The following is a 22,940-nucleotide window of genomic DNA, read 5'->3' as shown; positions in this document are numbered from 1 at the left end:
AATTGCTTAAGGATAAAATTATATCGATACAGAAGGACTCTGAAAAGCAGAATTTTTATTAAAATGTTCAATACTCCATACACAATTCTGATCTTTCAGAATCAATCAATTTATAATGAATAAATTCATGTGGAAAGATAAAAATTCACAATTTTATCAATTCCGACATTTCAAAATTTTATGCATAAAATATATTTGCCTTCCTAAATATTTTTTAAATAAAATTTTTCAATGTCAGTATGTTTAACTAAATTTTGTCACATATTCATATTATTTTTATTGTGGAATGAATTTTTATATATATATATATATATATATATATATATATATATATATATATATATATATATATATATATATATATATATATATATATATATATATATATATATGTATATATGTATATAGTCAAAATTAGTAATAACAACTTCTTTTGGTCAAAGTGAGAAATAAAGACGCGAACTTGTATTGCTTTCGGTGTCAATTACAATGCGATTTTAAACAGCATTTGAAGACACTGATGAGTATACTGAAAAAGCTTATGGTTTGGTTATACCAGGAACAGCCTATACCGGGTAGTGGCACTTAACCCTAAAGAAGTATGAGTATAGGGTATACCGGGCGAGAATTCTTGGCAGTGCCACTTAACTTTAGAAAAAAACATCAGTGTCAGTCATATATGGCAACGTTACTTTTAAAAAGTAACGAGTAAAAGTACAAGTATTTTTATAAAAAGTAACGAGTAAAAAGTAAAAAGTTCTTATTTTAAAAAGTAACGAGTAAAAAGTACAAGTAAAAGTACAAGTACTAAACCAAAAAAGTAACGATTTAAAAGTACATTTCTGGGAAATCGAAAATTCAAAGTAACCTAAAATTTTATTGAATAATATTCTTATGTTCTTTAATGTTTTTGCAAAATTGTTGTTATTTAATTATTTTTAATTTTGAAAGTTATGGACATTAATTTATTTTTAAATTCGGAAGAATATTATTATATAATTTTATAATATAATCGTATAATATAATTTAAAATCAAATATAATTTTAATATGAAACTTTTTATGGAGTTGCACGAAAAAGAAATTTTATCTATTGATTTAAATTTTTAGTGTATTATTTTTATTTATTTAAATTACCATTGATTTAAAATTGTTTTACTCTATAGAAACGCGTTTTAAAAGCACAAACATAAACAAAGCAAACACGGGGTTTCAGAGAGCTTTGTGATCTTTGAGCTAGTAAAAAATAATTGAATGTGCCGTATAAGTTGAAACAGAACAGTCTAAAGTTTTATTTGTAACAATGGCTAATGCTGAAGTCGTGCGAGAAAATAATTTTCCGAACATTTCTGCCTAACGGAATAATTAAAATTTGTAAACGAATTTTAGTATCAGCAGCTAAACTAATACCTTCGAACTTTCAAGAGTTAAAATAGTAATTATAATAGTTTTCAATAGCACGAATAGTTCTGAAGTTCTTAGAGATCTGACTGGGCGTTGTTTGACAAGGTCGGGCATAAACATAATTTTAGTAAAAAATGTACTAGGTAAAAATGTATTTAGTAAAAAATGTATTAAGACAAAAATGTATTATTTGTGAGTTCAAAAAGAAAATTGAAAAACGTAATAACAAAATCCAACATTTTTTATTTAAAATGTATTAAATATATGCATAAAACTCAAAAATGAATGAAAATAACTTGTAGCAATAAAGGAAACGAAGGAAATAAAAATATGACCACCGAAGCCAACGTCTTCAGGGGGGACCGGCCCCGGTAGCCATAAAACAAAACCTTTTCTATTGAGGGGGAGGCAATTGTCTAAAGTAACACCCTCAGTACCCCGAAGGTTTTGTATAGAAGTCCAGCAATAAACATGAAATACAAAGAACCAATTAATTTAGAAAAGAAACTCAAACAAATTCATCAGAAAATAAAATTATTGACAATCCAAAAAAATTCACCATAAATACTGAAAATTAATTATTTAAAATTAAATAATGAACTTATATTTGGAAAAGATCTATTAACATCAATTGTCATCCACTACAAGTTAAATAAACTGTATTTGAACTTGATTGGATAAATAGAATTGTCCTGTCACAATAATCTGATAAATTGAATCTGTCACAATAAACCAGAAGGGAAAGTAATAATTTTATTTAAAAGAATGCGTCGATTTTAAATGCTTAATTTCTTTTAATGGTATTTTTTTTTCTAAGCATAATGCAACTGTATTCTTTATAAATTGAAGTCGAAAAAATTTTTTTTAATTTCTACTTTTGATACATTTGTTTTGTTTTTCGTTAGAGGAAGTTGGAAAAAATATCTTTCTTTTTTTTAACGTTAAATTTCAACAAAAAAAATTAAATAAGTTTCATCTTTAGTCAGTGTTACACTCATGTTATTTAAAAATCTTTTTCAATTCTAGACCATAAATTTTCAATGCCAGTTTGATAAAAATCAATTTATTTTAAAACAAAATTTCTTGAGATGACATATAGGACATCTCCCATATTTTCTATTCTATATGGAATAATGTAAAGTAAGGTGGAAATCCTATAGCGCAATATCGGTTGAGTATGGAGGCTAGTACAATACCTCCATCCCAAATCCATTGATTTTTTACAAGGTTCTTCCCCATCAATGCTAATCAGAAAGATTAAAATTATTGAATTTAAAATTTGAAATGTGCTTCAAAGAAAAGAAATGAACTGATTAAATATTTACAAGCAAGCAAGTCCCTCTAACTTTAAAATATCGTTGGCGCGACTTATAGTACACAATTATAATTAATAAACCTGAATAATGTTGATTAAAGAGAAACGAATACCAAAATTTACGGAAACGACAGTTCTTTATTCTTTCCCTAGTCTTATTAACTATACCCTAGTTTATATTAACTTAAAGAGAGTCTTTTTTTTTATTTAAATAAAAATTTATATTTGCTAATTCAAAATAAATATTTGTTAATTTATTTTATAAAAAAGATAAAAAAGGTAGAAATCATATTATTACGGAATAAAATCTAATTCGGATGTTACAAAGCTCCTTCAATAGTGAACATTTAAAATACCCAGAAGCCAAACCAGAAATCAAAATTATCTGTTTACATATAAAAAGGAGTCTTTTTGATGTCAGCAACAAAGGCAAATTGATGTTTTCTAAACCTAAGCATGATGCACAATAAATCATCCTGAATTATACCTCCGTTGTACTGTAAACAATTTAATGATGATCCAGTAGAAGTTAATGCACTTGCGTTAAACACAAATCTCAAAGGGGTACTTTTGAATTCAGGTCTAAACACACAATGACGAGAATATAATACTGCACATCTGGTTCTTCAGACTCTTGTACTTCCTCCATATGACCCATATTTAAATACTCTAGCATAAATGCTTTGTGAAGCTCACAAAATTGAGGTTCTCTAGCAAGGCAATTCCATAATGAATTCAAACACTTTACAGCTTTTTTCTTAGATTCACCCCGACACGACGGATCTTCTCTAAAGGGCATTTTAACAACATATTTTCCACTCTCAGTTCTTGAATAATTTTCAAGAAAATGCTCTTCACAAATTTCAGCTTTTTTAGTTTTATAAATTTTAGACTCTCTCTCTCTCTACATTTTCTATTTCCCAAAAAGTTTTTAATGTTTTTTCTAACTCAAAATTATCTGTAACGAGCCCACAATATATTTTATTTTCGTTTTTGGTCGGAAGACTCCCACTGACAATATACCCGAAAACGCTATTTTGCAATTTTAAATTTTGTATCCTGAAGGAAAATGTGACCCGATTAAGATTTCACAAAAGTGTTCTGCTCCTTACAACAAATCAATAGGACTCGGAATAAATATTATTTAGCGACAGAATATTTACATTAAGAGGATTAGCTGGTGTAAGTTCTGTAATTTTAAGAATTACTACAAAATTTAAGTTTAAATCAAAACTCTTATCTCTATTTAAAACAGTAGCATTAACTTTCGATTTTATGCTCAGAAACATATTATTTATTCCCGATACAGTTATATTTGAACTTGACCTATTTAAATTAAGAGAATCTGCAAACCTTTTATTCATAAAATTAGAATTCGCTCCCACGTCTAATAATCCTCGAACTTCAAAACACTTATTTGATTCATCTTTAATTAAACAAATAAAAGTGCTGAGTAAGATTGTTGTTAATTCTTTTCCCATTGTAGTAAAAGATAATATATTTTCCCCACCCTCACATAGGACAAGCGTCTCGTAATACACAGGCATTTGGAAAATTGGTGCCGAAGAATTCAAGGACGATTGAATGTTCCTATTTTCATTATTCATTTGATTCCAAACTATTTATTTCTCGCAGAAAGTGAAGAGAAATATGATGCCTTTTTCTGCAAATACTACAAAAGATTTTGTTTCTACACTCACTTACGTTATGATTATTTAAACAGTTAAAGCATAAATATTTTGATTTAACGAACTCAACTCTATCACTTACGAGCATATTTTTATAAATAGTACATTTATACAAAGGATGAATTTCATCACATAAAATACATTTAGTATTTTTTACATCCGTTAGAAACGCTTTTGACATAGTTTTCGAGTTATTTTTATAACTCATTCTAGCATTATCAACTACGGGTTTTCCCCTAGAAGTATAAAATAAATCTATCTCCCTAGCTAATTCTACAGGTTTAAACCAAGAACTTGCTTCTTAAATTTATAAAGCACATAACCTCTCTATCAAGTGTTTGATTAATTTTATCAGATACTATTACTTGCTTTAAAGTTTCGATGTCAGTTACATTTTTCAACTTTAAATAATATTCCCAACTCGTTATTAATCTAGACGCGAATTGCACGTACGTTTCACTCGTCATTTTTTACGCTTTCCTAAAATTCTCTAAACAGATTTTTTTGGGGGGGGGGTTGGCTCGAATTCTCTCAAAACTATAGTTTTAACTTTAGAATAATCTCCTAATTCGTTATCTTTAATGTATGTAATAATATTTATGGCTTTTTCCCCTAGCAGATTTAGAAGAATTTCAGCCTTAAATTTCTCAGGGACATTTTTGAAATAAAAGCTCTTTCTAATGACGAAAAGAAATATCCCCGTCCTTCTGGTCTATTAGGGATTTTATGAGTTAAAGTCCTCACACTTTTAATGAAAGAGTCTTAAAGATTCTACACTTTCGTTTTTCACACTATCAACAGGTAGTTCACTTTTAGATTCGATTCGCAATTTAGCGAGCTCAAGTTCCGATTTCACTCTTTCAGCTTTTAATTTTTCAATTAATCGGATTTCATCACTTCTTCTTTCTTCGATTATGTTATTTGCTAACTCTTCAACTAACTCAATGTTATTTTTATACGTATCACAACTCTGAATTGCTGTAATTAGATCAACAATAGTTTTCATATTAGAAATGTCTACATTAAGCTCGACAGCAAGCCGAACATAGTCCTCTTTTTTTAGCACTTTTAAACATATTGAACTTCAATAACTAAATAATAAATCACGTACCTTTTATTAGGTATATTATCTACTAATTTCACTACTGATAGCTCTGATAGACAAGACCAACAATGGGTTTGACGATAGCTCAGTTTACATAAATTCTCGATAAAATAAAAGTTCTCAAAACTCAGAAAATAGACTGTAATTATTAGTCACAATACTTAATTCACGTAACTCATTTCTCCCATCCGAGCTCTTCGGATTCATAACACACACTAAAATTTCATAGATCTGGATCATAGATTCTGGATCAAAATTTCATAGATCATAGAACTTCTGGCATCAACAAGGAGCTTAGATTTATGTTAATTTTAGAACTATAGAATTTTTTTTAACATTTTGTTTTTATTTTCGGAAACTTTATTTTATAAATAAATCACCTTGTTCGACAAATTTGATAAACATTATAACTTATGTTAGAAAATAAATTTTAAAAAAATACATTCATATACAGGAAACCCCTATAAATCCAATAAACTACAAATTATATTTTGTTTTTAAATATAAATTTTTTTTATTTTAAAATATTTCATAATGGCAATTTTCAGATTTGTAATAACGATGTGCAAGACTAAATCCACTCATAATCAAAAATTATGAACAAAAGTTTGATTTTAAAATTTTATGATATGAATAACTAATACGTTTACGTAATAGTATATATGTTACGTTTAATATAATTAAAAAAAATATTTTGTTGCAAAATAAAAAAAATTATAATATTTTAGATTTTTTTTAATGCATACTACATTTCCATTAAATAAAGCATTGTTTTTATAATTAATTACTTTAACGTTAAAAAATGTAAAACTTGTGCCAAAATTTTTTGCAATAGTAATATGAAATTAGTTATTTAAATTATTTAAAAAACCATCCAATGCGCACACAATGTTAAAAAAAATTTTAATTAACATATTTAAATGAATGAAAAATGATTCAAATTAATATTAAGTGTTATTTTATAAATAGAGAATAATTAGATATTAAAATATTACTTACTTTTTTCAAAAAAGATGAAGTCTTCTTAAAGTAAAGTTTCATAAATAAGGATTCTTAATCTATGTGTAGAAATATGTACTTGTTGAACCATTAGTATAGGTCTCCGCGAATAAAAAGAGAAAAGTTTTTTTCTTTTCTTCTTTATGGTTACTTTTTGGAGGAGTAGCAAAAACCAAAAAAAAATCATCTTTGTGTCAATAAGACATCAAAGATACAGTTTATTTGTTATTTAGACAAAGCTATTTTCTAAGAGGAAAAAAAGCATTCCATCCCATGCGGTGATAACAGTATTCCATAGATATAAATTCCCAATATTAGTTATTCCCTATATTAGCCCCTGCAGTATTCATATGGGCATTTGTTCATTCCAACCCCCCTTGAGACGATAACCACTGGTATTCAAAACTTTTGCTATTCATGTCATCCATTATCACAGGCAATTTTCAGAAGATGAATATTCTGGACACACAATTCTGGAGAACACAGTCCACTCACAATGATAGTTGCAGTCAAAAAAAGATCAAAAGAGCCGTGTTTTCCCTTTCATGAATGACAATTTTAAAAGGTCAAGGTATTTAAACACGAAGTTAGCTGTGAATGCATATATATTGCACATTAATTTTATAAATTAAAAAAACATAAGCATTTTTTTTAAATAAAATTTTTTTTTAGAAAGCTTACCGAGTTTTAGAAAAAGTAACGATTTTATTCGACATTTCCGTTACAAATACTTGTACTTTTTCCCTAAAAAAGTAACGAAAGTACAAGTAAAAGTACTAAATTTAAAAAGTAACGAAGTACAAGTAAAAGTACGTACTTTTTACTTGTTCCGGCGGTACAAGTAACGAAAGTAAAAGTACTGCCATATATGGTGTCAGTATTCCAGGCAAACGTATTCCGGGTAGTTAATCTAAAAAAAAAAAAATAATAAATAACATCAGTGTAGGGTCGTATACTGGGTAGCGGCACTTAACTTTAGAAAAACATCAGTGTAGGGTATACCAGGCAAATGTATTCCGGGGGAGGTACTTAACTTTAAAAAAATAAAACATTAGTGCAGGGTATACAAGGCAGTGGTACTTAACTTTAAAAACATCGTGTAGGGTATATTTAAAATTCTAATCACATCACTTTTCCAAAAAAAATATATATATATTTATTAGAAATACATAACTTCCTGACCTAAAATATTACATTTTTTTAAAAACAAATTACTTATTTTGGAAGGAAAACCTACAGTAACATTTGGAATTAAATAGTGTTTTTTACATTTGCAGCGACTCGAGTTGCACTTGCTTTTACAATCGCAGCACTGAAATCCTTGATCATCTATGTTTGAATCCTTACGAGAACATTCTCTTAGACTTATTTCATTCACTGGAACTTTATTCGCTGAAATAAAAGCCTCCTTATAGACAATAAAATCATTCCACGTGTACAGGTGTTTTAAAGTGCCATGTTCTATACCAAGTTCATATAAGTTTTCATTTTTACCTTTTTCTGTTTTGAGCATGTCTAAATAGTTGTTAAAACGTGATTTCATGATTTCTAAATCGTCATCCATTGTGTCGTTTTAAAATTTGTTAAAATAACTGTCATAGTTTTGTGAAAAACTATAATGTAAACGCCAAAAGTGACATAGAAAGAATCGGGAGCCTAAATTCTTAAATAAGCAATCAGTTTATTTTGTCATGCTGTTGCCATCCCATAAAAAAACGCGAAAGAATTCCATTACCAAATATATATATATATATATATATATATATATATATATATATATATATATATATATATATATATATATATATATATATATATATATATATATATATATATATATATATATATATATATAATGTCAAGTCAAAAGAACTTTAACTTTTGGACCACTTTTGTTCTGCTATCTACCTAATCTACTGTTTTTTTTTAAATACTAAATTAGTAACAAAAATTTTGGTATTGGTGTCCGTAATTGAAAAGAAATCCACACAAAAAAATCTTTTGTATTGAAAATAATGGGATTTAAGATTAAATTTTCGTGACATAAGAAGATTCGTGCCCTTACAAAGGCGATGTCTTCAGACGTTTCATTGTCACGAATGACATGAAATAATGAACGAGATTTAAATCAATGTTAGATGGCTTCAGTTTTCGTTAAATCATTGCCATGGTCAAGAACATGAGCGACCTAGTGAACCATTTTAGAAGTATATTTGTGGTTGTTTACCCTGGGTGGGTCTCTTCTGTAAAGAGGTTGGTTAAAGCACGCTTGTCATATACATTTTGCAAAATAAAAGGCATTTAAGTAAGCAAATTAGCTGTTACACTATACATTATCGTGCCCTTATTTTTTTAAAATTAAGTTAGTAAATAGATTTGGCGATAATTTTTTCCTCCGATAATTTAATCTTAAAATTCTAAAAAACTGCATTAAAAAAATTAGTGTGTCATGCTCTTGCCCCGATGTCATTGCAACCCATAACCTTCTAATAAAACAAAAACGTAAGGAATTATTTTTTAGAGTATTCGCTTCATATTTATTGAGTATTTAGTCAACCATGACTGCTTCTACAAGTAGTAAGTTCTGAGTGTTACGTTTTGAAATAAGAATTAGATAATTTTTGTATTATGGAGAATTAGGTAAAAGCGTTTTCTTATGTCTTCAATAACTTTTAACTTGTACAATAGATCTCTAGTTTATGTTTAGAAATATGTAGAAAAAGTTTTTATTTCTTTTAAGAATTTAGTTAAATAAAATATTGGAATGGAAGAAATAGGGTATATTTCTTACCGTAGTCAACACTGAGATTAATAGTGTTAAGCTTATGGAACACTTACGAGAAAAAGCTCATGTTTGTGTGATTAAATATTTCAGACTTACGTGTCGTACAAAAAGGTTTCCCAATAAAAAGAAGCATTTTTTATAACATTGGAAAGGAAGAGGGAACTCATAATAAGTCACATATTAATGAAATTGAAAATATTAGAATGTATCGAATCATTGGAAACAATTAAAAACGTTCAGTATTCTTGAAAAAATTAGATCTATGATCAGAGCCGGATTATACCTTTCGTAGGCCCTAGGCACAGAGCCGGATAATACCTTTCGTAGGCCCTAGGCATAGCCGTTTTTGGACCCTCCCCTCCTTCCCCTCTTTTCAAAATATATGCTAAAATTTTCTTGCATATTTTTTTTTTACATTTTTATTAATATGGATTTTAATTTACGAATTTGTTTATCGAACTTTATCAGCAATACCGACATACTGCCGATATTGCAGTTGATATCGATAATACCATTATGATTAGCTCGATCGATAACTATGTAAACACTTCACGTTAAAAATACAACAACAAATTGATAGTGAGATTAATTACAAGAAATATTTATTCAGTAGAGAACCAATTATCCGGGATTCTCGAGACCATCGCTATCCCGGATGTCTGAATTTCCCAGTTTTCTGGATCGACCAAAAAGTGTCGTTAATCAATGTTTTATCGAACCCGAATTACAAGGAAAAAGTGTAATGCATAAAGTAAGAGAAAAAAGAAAGGTACTCCTAACTTTAAAGAGAAAAAAAAAGGTAGAAATATAACATTTAAAAGATAAACTTGTGAATACTTTTCCTCACATTGCATTAAGAATATATTTGTCGATTCTTGGATCAAATGCAGAAGGAGAAAGATCTTTCTCCAGATTAAAATTGATAAAAAATTATTTGCGTTCAACAATGATTCAAGATCGTTCGGCATCGCTCGCACTTATGTCTATTGAATATGACATTTTGCGTAGTTTGGAATTCGACAGCATAATACAAGATTTCGTTGAATCCAAAAATCGCAAAAAAGTAATATATTAGATCATAAGATTCTGCAAAATAATTTATTACCAAAAAATATTATATTTTTATTTGTATCTTCATAATTTTGTGCAAAATACACTTGTTGTTTTTAAAGCTAAATTATTTTTGTCAACAAATTTTTTTCTCCCAAGTTTTTCGTAGGCCCTAGGCACGTGCCTAGTGTGCCTATAGGTTAATCCGGCCCTGTCTATGATGCATGGATTCATCAGAAACAACAAGGTGTGATTAGAGAAACTGATAAAATCAACTTTAGAATCTAGATTGATGAAAAAACAAGGAATATTTAATGATATTGAAAAAAATAAACTTTATTACACGTGATTAATCAGAAACAACAGAGACATTTAATGAAAACAAGAACTTTAGAATGTATATTTTTTTTTCTTCCAATGCCCACCTGGAGAAAGACCTAGGTCTTACAGGTATCTGAAGGGCAGATTTGTTGGCCACTCTTTCAGGAGCACCATATTAGGTGAGCCAACGTTGCTCCCACAGTAAGGACAGATAGTATAGAGAAGGAAAGAACATTCATGTCTTGCTCGGGATTCGAACCCAGAACCTTTCTGATGCAAGGGCAGTTCCCTAACCCCTACACAGGCCCGGTCGGCGCTTTAGAATATATAGATTAATCAAAATTAACAAAGGACATAGAATGAAATTGAAAAAATAGAATATGCAATTAATCTAAAAGGAAAAAGGACATTTGATGAAATTGAAAAAACAAGCTTATTATATAGATTAATCAAAAACAACAAAAAGGCATTAAGTAAAACTTAGAAAATCAATTTGAGAAGAAAAAATTTATGATGAAAAGATCAAATGAAATCAGTGTTTATGACTGGAACATTTATGTAGGCCAGCGAAAAAAACTTTATTGTATTTTAGATAATGAAACAATTGAATAAATACATTAACGTAAAACCAGCTTCTAATATTTTTATTTACAACATAAACTGCATTTCCGTTTATTACAAAAACAGAAATTTACATCTATATAAAAAATGCGAGGTATTCTTCTTCTTTTTTTTGCATGATAATTACTTTTTTTAAAGTTTCAAACGTAAAGGAGTCTTTAACACAAAATAAATAAATAAAACAATGAAACTTGATTTAAAAATAAACAGTTCGGCTTCGTAAGACAAAACATCATTTTTGAAGTAACTGTTCTATCAGCTATAATTTTGAGAAAAAAGCTAAACTAGAAAAAAAATCTTTAGCTTTTTTTCCAAAATAAGTGTTTGTTCATTCAATTATTAAGAAATGAAAGTGTTCATTTTGATTGATATCCGTTTCTTTCTCATTTTTATATTGTTTTCAATACTTGTTCTACAACTTCATCTTTAGCTCTTTTTTTTTGCTTCATCTTTGATGAATTCCTTATTCGTATAATTAAAAAGTGTTGATCGAAAGCAACAATAAAGCATCACTGTCGTTATTCTTTTTAGTGAATAAATAATGAAAATGGATACGTTGTTTTTACGCAAATTAATAATTTGATTTCTTCCGTTTAACTTAAAGGTATAATTATACTTATATTAGTTAGAGTAGACCTTTTGTGGATGTTTGTAAGCGTCAACATCTGTTTTTTATTTCAAGTTAGCAACCTAATCGTTGTATAATTTTTACAATTTTTTTTAATTGTTTTTTAATTGACGAGTTTAGTGAGATCCTCTCTAAGTGATAGTTTGTTTTTATTTTGTCAAGCCGTTATTTTTTGCAGATATCAGTTTATAAAGGTATTACGTAACAATTTTTGAGCGTTTTTTTTTAGATTAGGTGAAGGTTTTAAATGTATTTGGCAACAATGATGAGAAAGCCTCACTTTTGGCACAAATTTAAAACGGCAAGAAAGCAAATGAATGACTTGAACAGTTTAAATGAGTGTCAGGGATTCATAAATTTCCTTGAAGGAAGTTCGTGGACAAGAAATAAAGACAAAGCTTAATCACTATTTTCCTTTTTCACTGCATGAACTTTAAAACAATTTTTTTTTAAATTGTCTAAAATTTCAGCTGGAGCCTTCATTTACTTAATTCTTCATCTTAATTCTTATCTTCTTAATACATAAATCGAAGTTGCTGAAATAACTCAGTACACTGTTAAAATATTCATTCTAAAATTATGGTAAAATAACTGGCAGCTGTCTGTCCATCTGATTAACCGTAAAATTTACGGTAAAGAACATTTTTTTCTTTTATTGTTTTGAAACCATTTACAAAAGCATGGTTATAAAACCATGAATGCAAAACTATACGGTTTTTTAACTATTTACAACTAGCATTTTTCGACGTAAAAAAAATATTAATTATTTAACTGGACATAGGAGCTCGGCTTTTCATCAGGTAATTTGTACTAGGGAGTGCTGGACACTGGAAAATTTTCCTGTGTTAAAAGGAATGGAGGAAATATTGTGGTGTCAACACTAGGATTCGAACTCCAGTTCTGTCGGTCATGAGATTGACAGATAAACCCGCTCCGCTATGATATGTACGCTGTTGCAAATAACTGAGTAACTTCATGAGGTGGTTCTAGTTGGTGCGATAAAATTCTGGTTGTTTAACCGTATTAGGTGAAAGCAGTTAGTAAGCAGTTTCTCTCAAACTTAACAGTTTGATTACCACTTTACGGTTATTTGACTGTTTTGATGAAAAATGGTAAAATAACCATTCAATAAATTGTTATTTAACCATTTTTTCTGAGAAATTTCTAACAGTGTAGTTCAAATGAACCTCTTTAACATTAATTGTTAGCAGCAACAACTGAATAAAATTTATTCCACTGACTTTAATTGCAAGAAATAATACGAAGCTATTGGTTCAAATGTTTTCGATACTTGATTAAATTACTGTTAATTTGAATCGTAGGTTGATACCTGACAGTTTTTTTAAAGAAGTGGTTAGAACTAGAACAGACCTTGAACCAGGACAGACCTTGAACCGAAGCAAATGTTTCAAGTTATTCAAACTTGTTCATTTGGTTTAATCATTGAATATATTTTTCATTTTGATGTAATCATTTATGCGAATGATTGATTTTATTCTTTATTGATATCACTGCTTCGATTCATCGATATACGTGAATTAATTCGATTGATTTGACTCGAGGAGTTTATTTAATTCCTTAGTACAGTGCACAAAATAGAAAACGGACCGTCCTTAATATCTTTTGATCTAATAATCAGACCTTCGCGTTCTAGGACTCACTCTTAACGATTCGAGGGGTTACCTCAAAAATGCTAATTAATTAGTGCAGACGATGTTTTAAGTTACGAAATCAGACACGAAAACGTACTTTCTCCGAATAAACATACCTTTTTTCGAAGAATTCGGATTTCTGACCCCCAAAATATATGGGGTCGCACAATCTGGGCAATATGGTCCCAATAGTTTGGTCAGGCAAGCCGTTTAAACTTTGGACCCCTTAATGTTAATTTTACCTTTTGCGTATTTCACCACATCTCGAGAAATTTTAACGTTAATTGAAAACTTTTTACACACAGTTATAAAATTCATTTATATAAGGATAATTCTAAATAAAAAGTATATTTTAATAAATATTTGTTGTCTTTTGATATTTTATTTAATATAAGTCGAAAAGATGTTGAATTGAAGGTAAAAAAAATTACATCATTTTGAAGAATATAATTTTACATGGCAAAACACAGAATTTGAGTGTGATCGAATTTCTAAAATGCGACGTGTTTGAAATTCGATTTCTCAGGAACTGTTCGATTGATTTCACTCAAACTTTGTATTTTGCCATGTGAAATTAGATTCTTTAGAATGGTGTAAGAAATCTTTACATTACAATTTAAAATTTTTTTGATTAATATTAAATAAAATAAGAAAAAATCAAGGATGGAGAATCTGGAAAATTAAGGATAGGAAAACTGGATCATATCCTTGATTTTCCAGCCCATCTACAAAACGGTCTGACTACAATATGAGACCACTTTATTTGGTAGTTTTTGGTTAGCCGGTTGCTAGGAAATTCAACTATTTTTAAATGTTTTGTATTTCTTTTGTAAGCGTCAATTTTTTTGGTGCTTAAAAATGAATAAATATATAACAGATAATTGAGTACTTGCACTTCAAAAAGATGAAGATGACAGATACCCACACATGTAACCTACGACGTTAGTGCCAACTGATTGTTTATAAGAGAAATTGACGTGTTAAAGTTGAGCTAACTTTCTCCACGTAAGGTTTAATGTTAATTAACTCAAAGCTAGTTAAATACAGCACTGTATCGCACATCAAATATGTTGAAATATAATTCTTTCTCGCCTGCATTCTTTACTTAACTTAAATTTATTATTTGATGTATTTAATTGTAACTGTGATATATTTTTGTTTTTAGTACCTGACAACTTCGATGCATAATTAGTTTATTTATGTTCTTCATGCCTGTCTTAGTATTAAGAAATATCTAGTGAAAGAATTAAATGCCTTGTGAAAGAATCTTTGTATAAGAATATAGAATGTGTCACTTAAGAGAATTGATGCTTGACGGGCTTAACTTACTGAAAATAGTATGGAAAGAACAGTTTGTAACGTAAACAATTTCCACGTTTCAACAACCAATCAGGATCGAGGTACCCACACGACGTCACTTACAGATATCCCATTCAACTTTATCATCACAATTTAAACCGGAAGGGCAGTTAGAGATACAATAAACACTTAAAAAATTATTTAAAAGATTTATCTCGCAAAATCTTTGATTTTTCGCTTGGGGAACATTAAGATGGTACCTCAAACTTCGCTTTTAAACTGTAAATTTTTCTAAAAATTAACAGTCTAGAATAAGCGTATAATTTAGCCTAAAAGTGGTTTAATACACATTGATACGATGATCACTAAAACAATTTTAAATCTGCATCATTAAACGTACTCTTGTAAAACTCTAAAATGCTACGTCATACACTTTGATTCTGATGTGCGATTTTTTTCCAAAGAACAGCAGTTTAAAATAAGTTTTTGAAAAATGCTTAATATGTTATGTTTTTCTTCTTTTTATTAAAAAAAAGTACCATAATGTGTTATGATACAATGGAAACTGTAAAGATCATCCTCATTGTGGAACGTTATCGTTTTTTAGTAAAAAATTCTTTACTCGTTTAAAACTGTAAAATGGGGCTTTGTATTTTACTTCTATATTTCTAAGTACCAATTTTTTTCTAAAAAGGCTAATTTAAATGATTAAATAATGTTTTTTTGTTATGGAAAATTGTCCGTATAGGAGAAAATTTCATTTAAAAAGTTTATTAAAAGCGTTTGCTCCACAGAACATTTAAATTTTTGACGTTAAATACTTTATGCTCGCGTTAGACTTTAAAATGATATATTATACTTTATTTCAAAGTGTTGCATCTTTTTAAATAGTGCAATCAAAAATAAGTACATAGTTTTGTATTGCTGTATATGCACCTAGATTATGGTGAAAATGTTGTCTTAAAAATTAATAAAAAAAAGGCTTAAAAAATTTCTAAAAATAGTTGATCCACAGAGCTTTTAATTTTTTTAAACTTTTGTTCGTTTTTTAAAAAAAATAAATGCCAATACCATTATTTTTAAACTGTTAGTGCCAATTAAACACTTTGAAAATAATCAACGCATATACAAAAAAATTAGAATATTAAAACTGTAAATTATAAAATATTCTGAGCATTTGATAAGAAAATGACCTTACTGAAGACTCGTTATATAAAGCAATCGACTTGAACTATTTTCGATGAAGCGATTAACATCAATGAAAAAAAAACTCTCACAGAACTGTGATATTCATCCTAAGATTTAAAATCGAAAGTTAGCTCTTATCTAGTTATTAATCACTTCCTCATAAAAGAGCAATCGAATCATCTCAAGAAAGAGTAATTTTTATAAAATAAAATTTTTGTGTCATCATTGCTAAATTTAGCATTCTGCATTGTTTAGGCGCAATTTTCTGGCGAGTTGGAATCGTTGAAGATGCGCCAACACCGGAAAGTTCACTGTCTTCGATAAGTTAATGTAGGTTAGCTGGAAAAGAACAAAAAATATCAATTTAAAGAACTAGTTTGAGATCTTAGTAATGGTTTGATTAAATCCGTTTTATATAAAGGGTGGCGATTAATTACGAAGCAGGAAACTCTCGGGAAAGAAAGGCAAAACGTTGAATGTAGTCATTATTTCAATTAATTATTTTGGTTTCGAGGGTAAAAGCAAACAATTGATTTCAATTATCGTTTGGAGATGACTTCATCTCATCGTATGTGATACGGTACTTCCAAATGTGTGTGCCATTTTTAAATGAGAATTCCTGATGGCTGTTTATTCGCTAGAGAAAGAAAATATTTGTACTGGTTCATAATTTATGATAACATATTTGTTTTAACTGAAGTGAGATTGTCTCGGCTTATGCAATAAATATTTTTTTTCTTGAATTATAAATGCAGAAGTTTGTAAAAAATTATTTTACACTTAAATTTGTATGTTTCTAAGAGATAAAATCTACCTATGCAATCTTTTCATTAAAATTGCAGAAATGCAGAAATTTGTAAAAAATTATTTTAAACTTAAATTTGTATGTTTCTAAGAGATAAAATCTACCTATGCAATCTTTTCATTAAAATTGCAGAAATGCAGAAATTTGTAAAAAATTATTTTAAACTTAAATTTGTATGTTTCTAAGAGATAAAATCTACCTATGCAATCTTTTCATTAAAATTGCAGAAATGCAGAAATTTGTAAAAAATTATTTTACACTTAAATTTGTATGTTTCTAAGAGATAAAATCTACCTATGCAATCTTTTCATTAAAATTGCAGAAATGCAGAAATTTGTAAAAAATTATTTTACACTTAAATTTGTATGTTTCTAAGAGATAAAATCTACCTATGCAATCTTTTCATTAAAATTGCAGAAATGCAGAAATTTGTAAAAAATTATTTTACACTTAAATTTGTATGTTTCTAAGAGATAAAATCTACCTATGCAATCTTTTCATTAAAATTGCAGAAATGCAGAAATTTGTAAAAAATTATTTTAAACTTAAATTTCTATGTTTCAAAGAGATAAAATCTACCTATGCAATCTTTTCATTAAAATTTCATAGTTTATATTGATACATTTTGTTACTAATTACTTTTTACGTTGTTGCGTTGTTTTTCATTGGCTTTTTTTAGACGTTAAGAAAAAGAGTTTTTTAGAAGAATTTTTGCTCGTGAATAAATATATTTACAAGATGCACACATAACTGGTTGAAAACTGGTCAATTTATATAAATATTAATCTATATATATTCAATATATATATATATATATATATATATATATATATATATATATATATATATATATATATATATATATATATATATATATATATATATCAAAACAATGTACTAGCAATGTAGTACAATGCAGTAACTTAGTAAACTAATTGATAATTGTTTTGTTGCTTGCTTAATATTTGGCGTATTTCAATATAAAGTTATCATGCAATTTTAATTTAAACTTTTTAAATTTTAATTTCCAATTAGAAAAGCTTCAGTTTATATTATTAATCTAAACATTCATTGTTCTATACAGTATTAAGCAAACCCGTAACAACACATTTGCACAAAGCAAATAAAAATGTTCTACATATCAACTGCTTAAGGAAAGTTATTTTCAGTAAAATATATATTATTTTAATGTTAATCGCCTTTTTCAGCTATTTATTTTTATGAAAAAAGGTTACTTTTCAAACTAAGATAAATATTTTTGTCTTTATTGCATAAAAAAATTTACTAAGGTTGTTCAGAAAAAGATTTGTTACACCACACTCAGCAGATTTGTATAAAAACAAATTTTTCATGTTATTTCAGTTTCTTAGTCATATAGACAATGAATAAATTGAACGAACAAAATTATTACAAATGCCTCGTAGTCATCACGTTTTGTATTTTCAGAATAATAATATATGACTGCTTCCGGGTAATATATGGGCTAAATGATATTCTAATTAATAACTGAGGATAAAAGTTTCGAACTACCCATTTACGAAGCATCATTAGAAATAACTGAATCATGCAGGTCTTATAGAAAAGTAATTTCGTGACTTTGTTTCTTGAATGGACTATTTTTAAGTTATCGGATAAAAGCTTTTTTGATCTAAGCAAGCGAAATAGAAAGTACATTTTAATTTTTTTCCCTGTTGGCATTTGCAAATCAATTAAGAATTTTTTCTGAGTTAATGCAGTTTATTTTTACTTTTATTTTTAATTCTTGTTTTGACTGATAATATTTACCTTTGCAGCCGACTGGCCTGTGTAGGGGGCAGGGAACTGACCTTGCATCAGAAGGGTTCTGGGTTCGAATCCCGGGCAAGGCATGGATGTTTCTTTCTCTCTGTGTGTTCTATGTCCTTTCTCCTTTGCGTGTGTGAATGTTTTTGAATAGAACCCATCCTATAAGCGGGTTTGTGGTTGTGTGAATGGTGTGGCAGAAGTCGAATTCTTGGCCATAGATGGCGCCACTAAAAAACAAGAACAATCGCACCACCTCTGCCTAAACAAGCATAGGAAAGAAAAAAAATAATAATTTACCTTTGCACTCGAGTAAAGCTGCAATTTTTCCAATTTCAAATATTGAAGATTGTACGTAAATTTTAATCTGTGCGAAAATGCCAACTGCTCCGGATTCTACAAAATATTTCAAAAATTGGTTGGGAACTATAGAAAACATTTGCAGATTTAGAATAATTTTGTCAACTCCTTAAGAGGCTCAACATGGCTTAACCGTAACAAAGTAGTGATACACATAAGCCTTTGTATTATTTAGAAATGGTGGTGAGTAATACCCCTATAAATCGAATTAACTAACCAAGAATCACGGATTAAAATACTAACACTAGAAAATATATATCAGTAGTCCAGAGCCAGTTCCCATCTCTGTATTGAAAATTATATAATTCATGAAAATTATAATACATTCTAATTATACATGCATTATGTGTACAATAAAACCTAGTGAACTGAGCACCATTCATCCCGTAGAGCACACGTAAACCATATTCTATTAAAAGAAGAAATATGATAAAAATATATATATTTTCGCAAAATAACTACATTTTTATTTTATTGTTTTAGCCTTTATTTTAATATATTATAAATATATATGATTATGAGAATATTATTGTGTTATTAATTTCTCATGTTTTCATAAATCCACGTAAAATTTGTTTATGTTGTAAATAATATCGATAAACGCATTAACTGCATTAAAATCAATTAAAACGCGGGTTATTAATATAAAAAGAGTGATATGATCAGCATTAAAAATTACTTTACTGCCATGAGAGTTATTTGAAATTATCTTTAATTGAATAACAAAATACTTAACTGATATTATATAATAAAACAAATTTCTATTTTTATAATTTAGAGAATAGTTTTCTTTTAGTAAATGTAATTTTTTTCCTAATTGCTGCGTATACTTTTTATTTTCAGGTACCACAATTGTTTTGTTTCTTGACTGCGTTAACGTTGACTTATCTCATTTCGTCAATTTTTGGTGATGCTCTGTTAAAACAGAAAACCTACAGAAGATTTGAGCTAAGGAATGGCAGGATTCAATTAGAGTCATCTCCGGGTTTCAACCGTACCCATCCTGAAGGAAATGAGCGGGATTTAGTACAGAATAACAGTTCCAAGTTAACAACTTCTGAGTTACGTTTGCCATATTTCAGTCAACTTTATTCTGATAAACGAAATGTTTCCTCAGAAATGTTTATTCCATCTAGTTGGACATTTCTTCAAAATAATAATAAGGCTGCTGAAACATTGAAACCTGGAAAGCGTGTCAAACATTATTCTAATGCTGCCTGGAGAAATTTATCTAATGAATTTTCTCATTCTGGAAAAAATGACGATGCCAATATGTCTGTACCTGGCAATATGAATCTTAATGTTTGGTATCCTAAAAATACACCTGAGCCTTCTATTTATTCTGAAACTTTAACGGAATCCCAATCAGAAAAAGTTCCTTTGATTCTTATAACATTGCCTAGATCTCATAAAACAAATCATATAAAACGTGATTCTCTCATAAGTCATGTCAAAACAGATAGTTTAAATTCTAGTTCTTTTGCTGGAGGACCACGGCAGCTAACTATTACAGATACAGATCACCCAGTCTTACCTAGTCCACAAGATTCAACACTAATAGCTGACTTTTTACCTAAAACAACAAATTATAATTGGAGGCCAATTAGTAGAAATGGAGTTCCTTTGCATGTTGAAAATTCCGGAGACAGAAAGAGTAAATCGATAAATAAAAGCAGTTTCATTAACAATTATTTTGTTCCAAATCTATTTCCAGACCAACATTTTAAAGACACAGATATAAAGAATAAATATCCAAGTTTCCCCAGAGAGCAAGACAAATATTCAAATCACGATGATAATTTGCAACGACATTTTCAACAGACCAATGGTGAAATGAATGATCAATCTGGAAACAGTAACTATACCCCTGAAGAAGAAAAACAACATGGAGTCAATGCAAGGCAATACAGCCACAATGCTGTCAGGCATGCATATACTGGTACTGTAGATTCTTCACTCCAAAGGAACCATTTATCTGATAAAGAAAACTTAAGTCGAGTGTACATACCTGTAACCGCTATCTTCATTCCAACAAATAACTTGTTTAGTAATAATTCAGGCACATTTCAGAATCATAAAACTGAAAATGAGAGAAATAAAAATGCTTCTAATACTTTAAATAATGTATACATACCTTACAGCGCGGCTTCAATAAACGTGCAAAATATAAAAACAAACGAGGGCATTCGAGATAAAAACACTCTACCAAGGCCAACTAACAACGATATTTCTTTATTTCAATTAACCCATATGAATACTAGGGAAAAGCCCAAAATTAACACATTAAATTATATTTTGCCTAAGACACACAATCGAGAAGTTTCGATTTTTAAAAGTTCCAGTGAAAGCTTATTTCATCGAAAACCTATAATGAATTCTAACTCTTATGAAACACCAGCAAGATACCTGGACATTGAAAAACAACCTGATGATTCTTACAGAAACCACGTCCAACATCATTCGATTTTAAATTTAAAAAGCTTTAAGCCCAATGATTTTTCTAGAAACCCTGGATATGTTTACTTCCCCGACGAAATAACTGGTTCTTATAATTTTATAAAGAATAATACCATAAAATCTTTTGAAAATGATTTCATTGATAAAGCACATAGCTTGGAAAAAGAATCAATTATTCCTGAACAAAATTTGTATCAAACCACTAAACCTCATTCGAGTTTCTTTTACAATACAACGTCACAACAACAGTCCCAAAGAGGTTACATCGATGAGCCTAAAGCGGAGGGAGTTTTACCAATTAATTTATATTCTGATCAAGCTGTAAATAAAGGATCCTCAGTTGGTGAAAAAAGTAACGATGCTTATTACATTTCTTGGATGCAAAATGTTCCATTTAATGATCCGGATTTAAATAAGAAGACAACAGTGGATTATAATAATGAGAACGCAAACAAACCAGAAATAAGCTTTGTCAACCATGTTTTACCACAAAATGAATCCGTTGTTGAAAATACTCAGTGGGATCAAAACACGGCCCATCATGCAGAATCTGAGAATGAATTCTCAAACGGAAAAGGTCAATTCGGTTTCTCTTCAACAGAAGAACCACAGACAGAAGTGTATAATTCATTCGATTCAATGTACAGTAAACTTGCAGAACATATTCAGAAACCTCAGTTTTCATTCATAAAACCTATATATAACATCACTCCTCAAAATAAAAATTTTCCAATGTCTGGTGATAATCAAAATTATAGGTACTATGATGCAAAAGTTGAAGATGATAATCGAACTAACGAATCAGAGCAATTAGATGCTTTAAAAGGAGATGCCAACGATGAAAGACCAGTGGATAAAAAATCAAATCCCTCAGATGCATTGCTCTTAGTGCTTTTAGTTCGTAAAGCAACTTACCCAACGAGGGAAGAAACTAAGATCATCAAGCAATATAGTCCGCCGACGCAATAGTCTCAAAAATAAGAAACGAAGTTTTAGTTTTTAATTTCAAATACCTACTTTCAAGTATATTGAAATAATTATCCCAAGAAAAAAGATAAAAGTTGATTTCAAAATAATATAGATTACACTTTACTACAGATTACACTCTTATTTAAATTAGTGTATACCGCAAAAACGCATCATCTGTTTACGTCATGCATGATATTCTGTCATTCGCTATGAAAAGTATATAAACGTAAATGAAGAATGAAATTTGTAGTCTCCACTTTAACAAAAAGTGATGTAAGTCTATAAGCTACTAATATTGATCTAGATAACTCTGACACTATTGAGAAATACAAAAAATCGAATAGTAATAAGACATTACGAATGAAAGTAGTACTTTGGAAATTTGATATAGATAAATTAATACAAAAACTAATTACAATTGACTAAGGAAGCATTTTGAGAACATTGTGGAAGTTTTCTGTCCTATTAGTTGAAGTATTTATGGTATCTTTCTTGGCAGATGCTACATTATTT

General features: G+C 28.9%; 1 protein-coding gene across 3 annotated transcripts in view; it reads left to right on the top strand.

Annotated features, from left to right (window-relative positions):
• Window positions 1-22,518, top strand: part of LOC107448792 (uncharacterized) — a 101,676-nt gene extending 79,158 nt beyond the window's left edge. For all 3 annotated transcript variants that reach the window (XM_071183398.2, XM_016064129.4, XM_016064128.4), the window contains exon 4: window positions 19,845-22,518. In XM_071183398.2, the coding sequence (XP_071039499.2) occupies window positions 19,845-22,427 (2,583 nt within the window). In that variant the 3' untranslated portion in view covers window positions 22,428-22,518. The remainder of the gene's footprint in view (window positions 1-19,844) is intronic.
• The last annotated feature ends 422 nt before the right edge of the window (window positions 22,519-22,940 follow it).

This window comes from Parasteatoda tepidariorum, chromosome 7 (genome assembly GCF_982258835.1).
Source record: "Parasteatoda tepidariorum strain Cologne lab strain chromosome 7, Ptep-v5.0, whole genome shotgun sequence".
Lineage (NCBI taxonomy): Eukaryota > Metazoa > Arthropoda > Arachnida > Araneae > Theridiidae > Parasteatoda > Parasteatoda tepidariorum.
The sequence above is the reverse complement of the archived record's forward strand: the minus strand, read 5'-3'. Positions and strand labels throughout refer to the sequence as shown.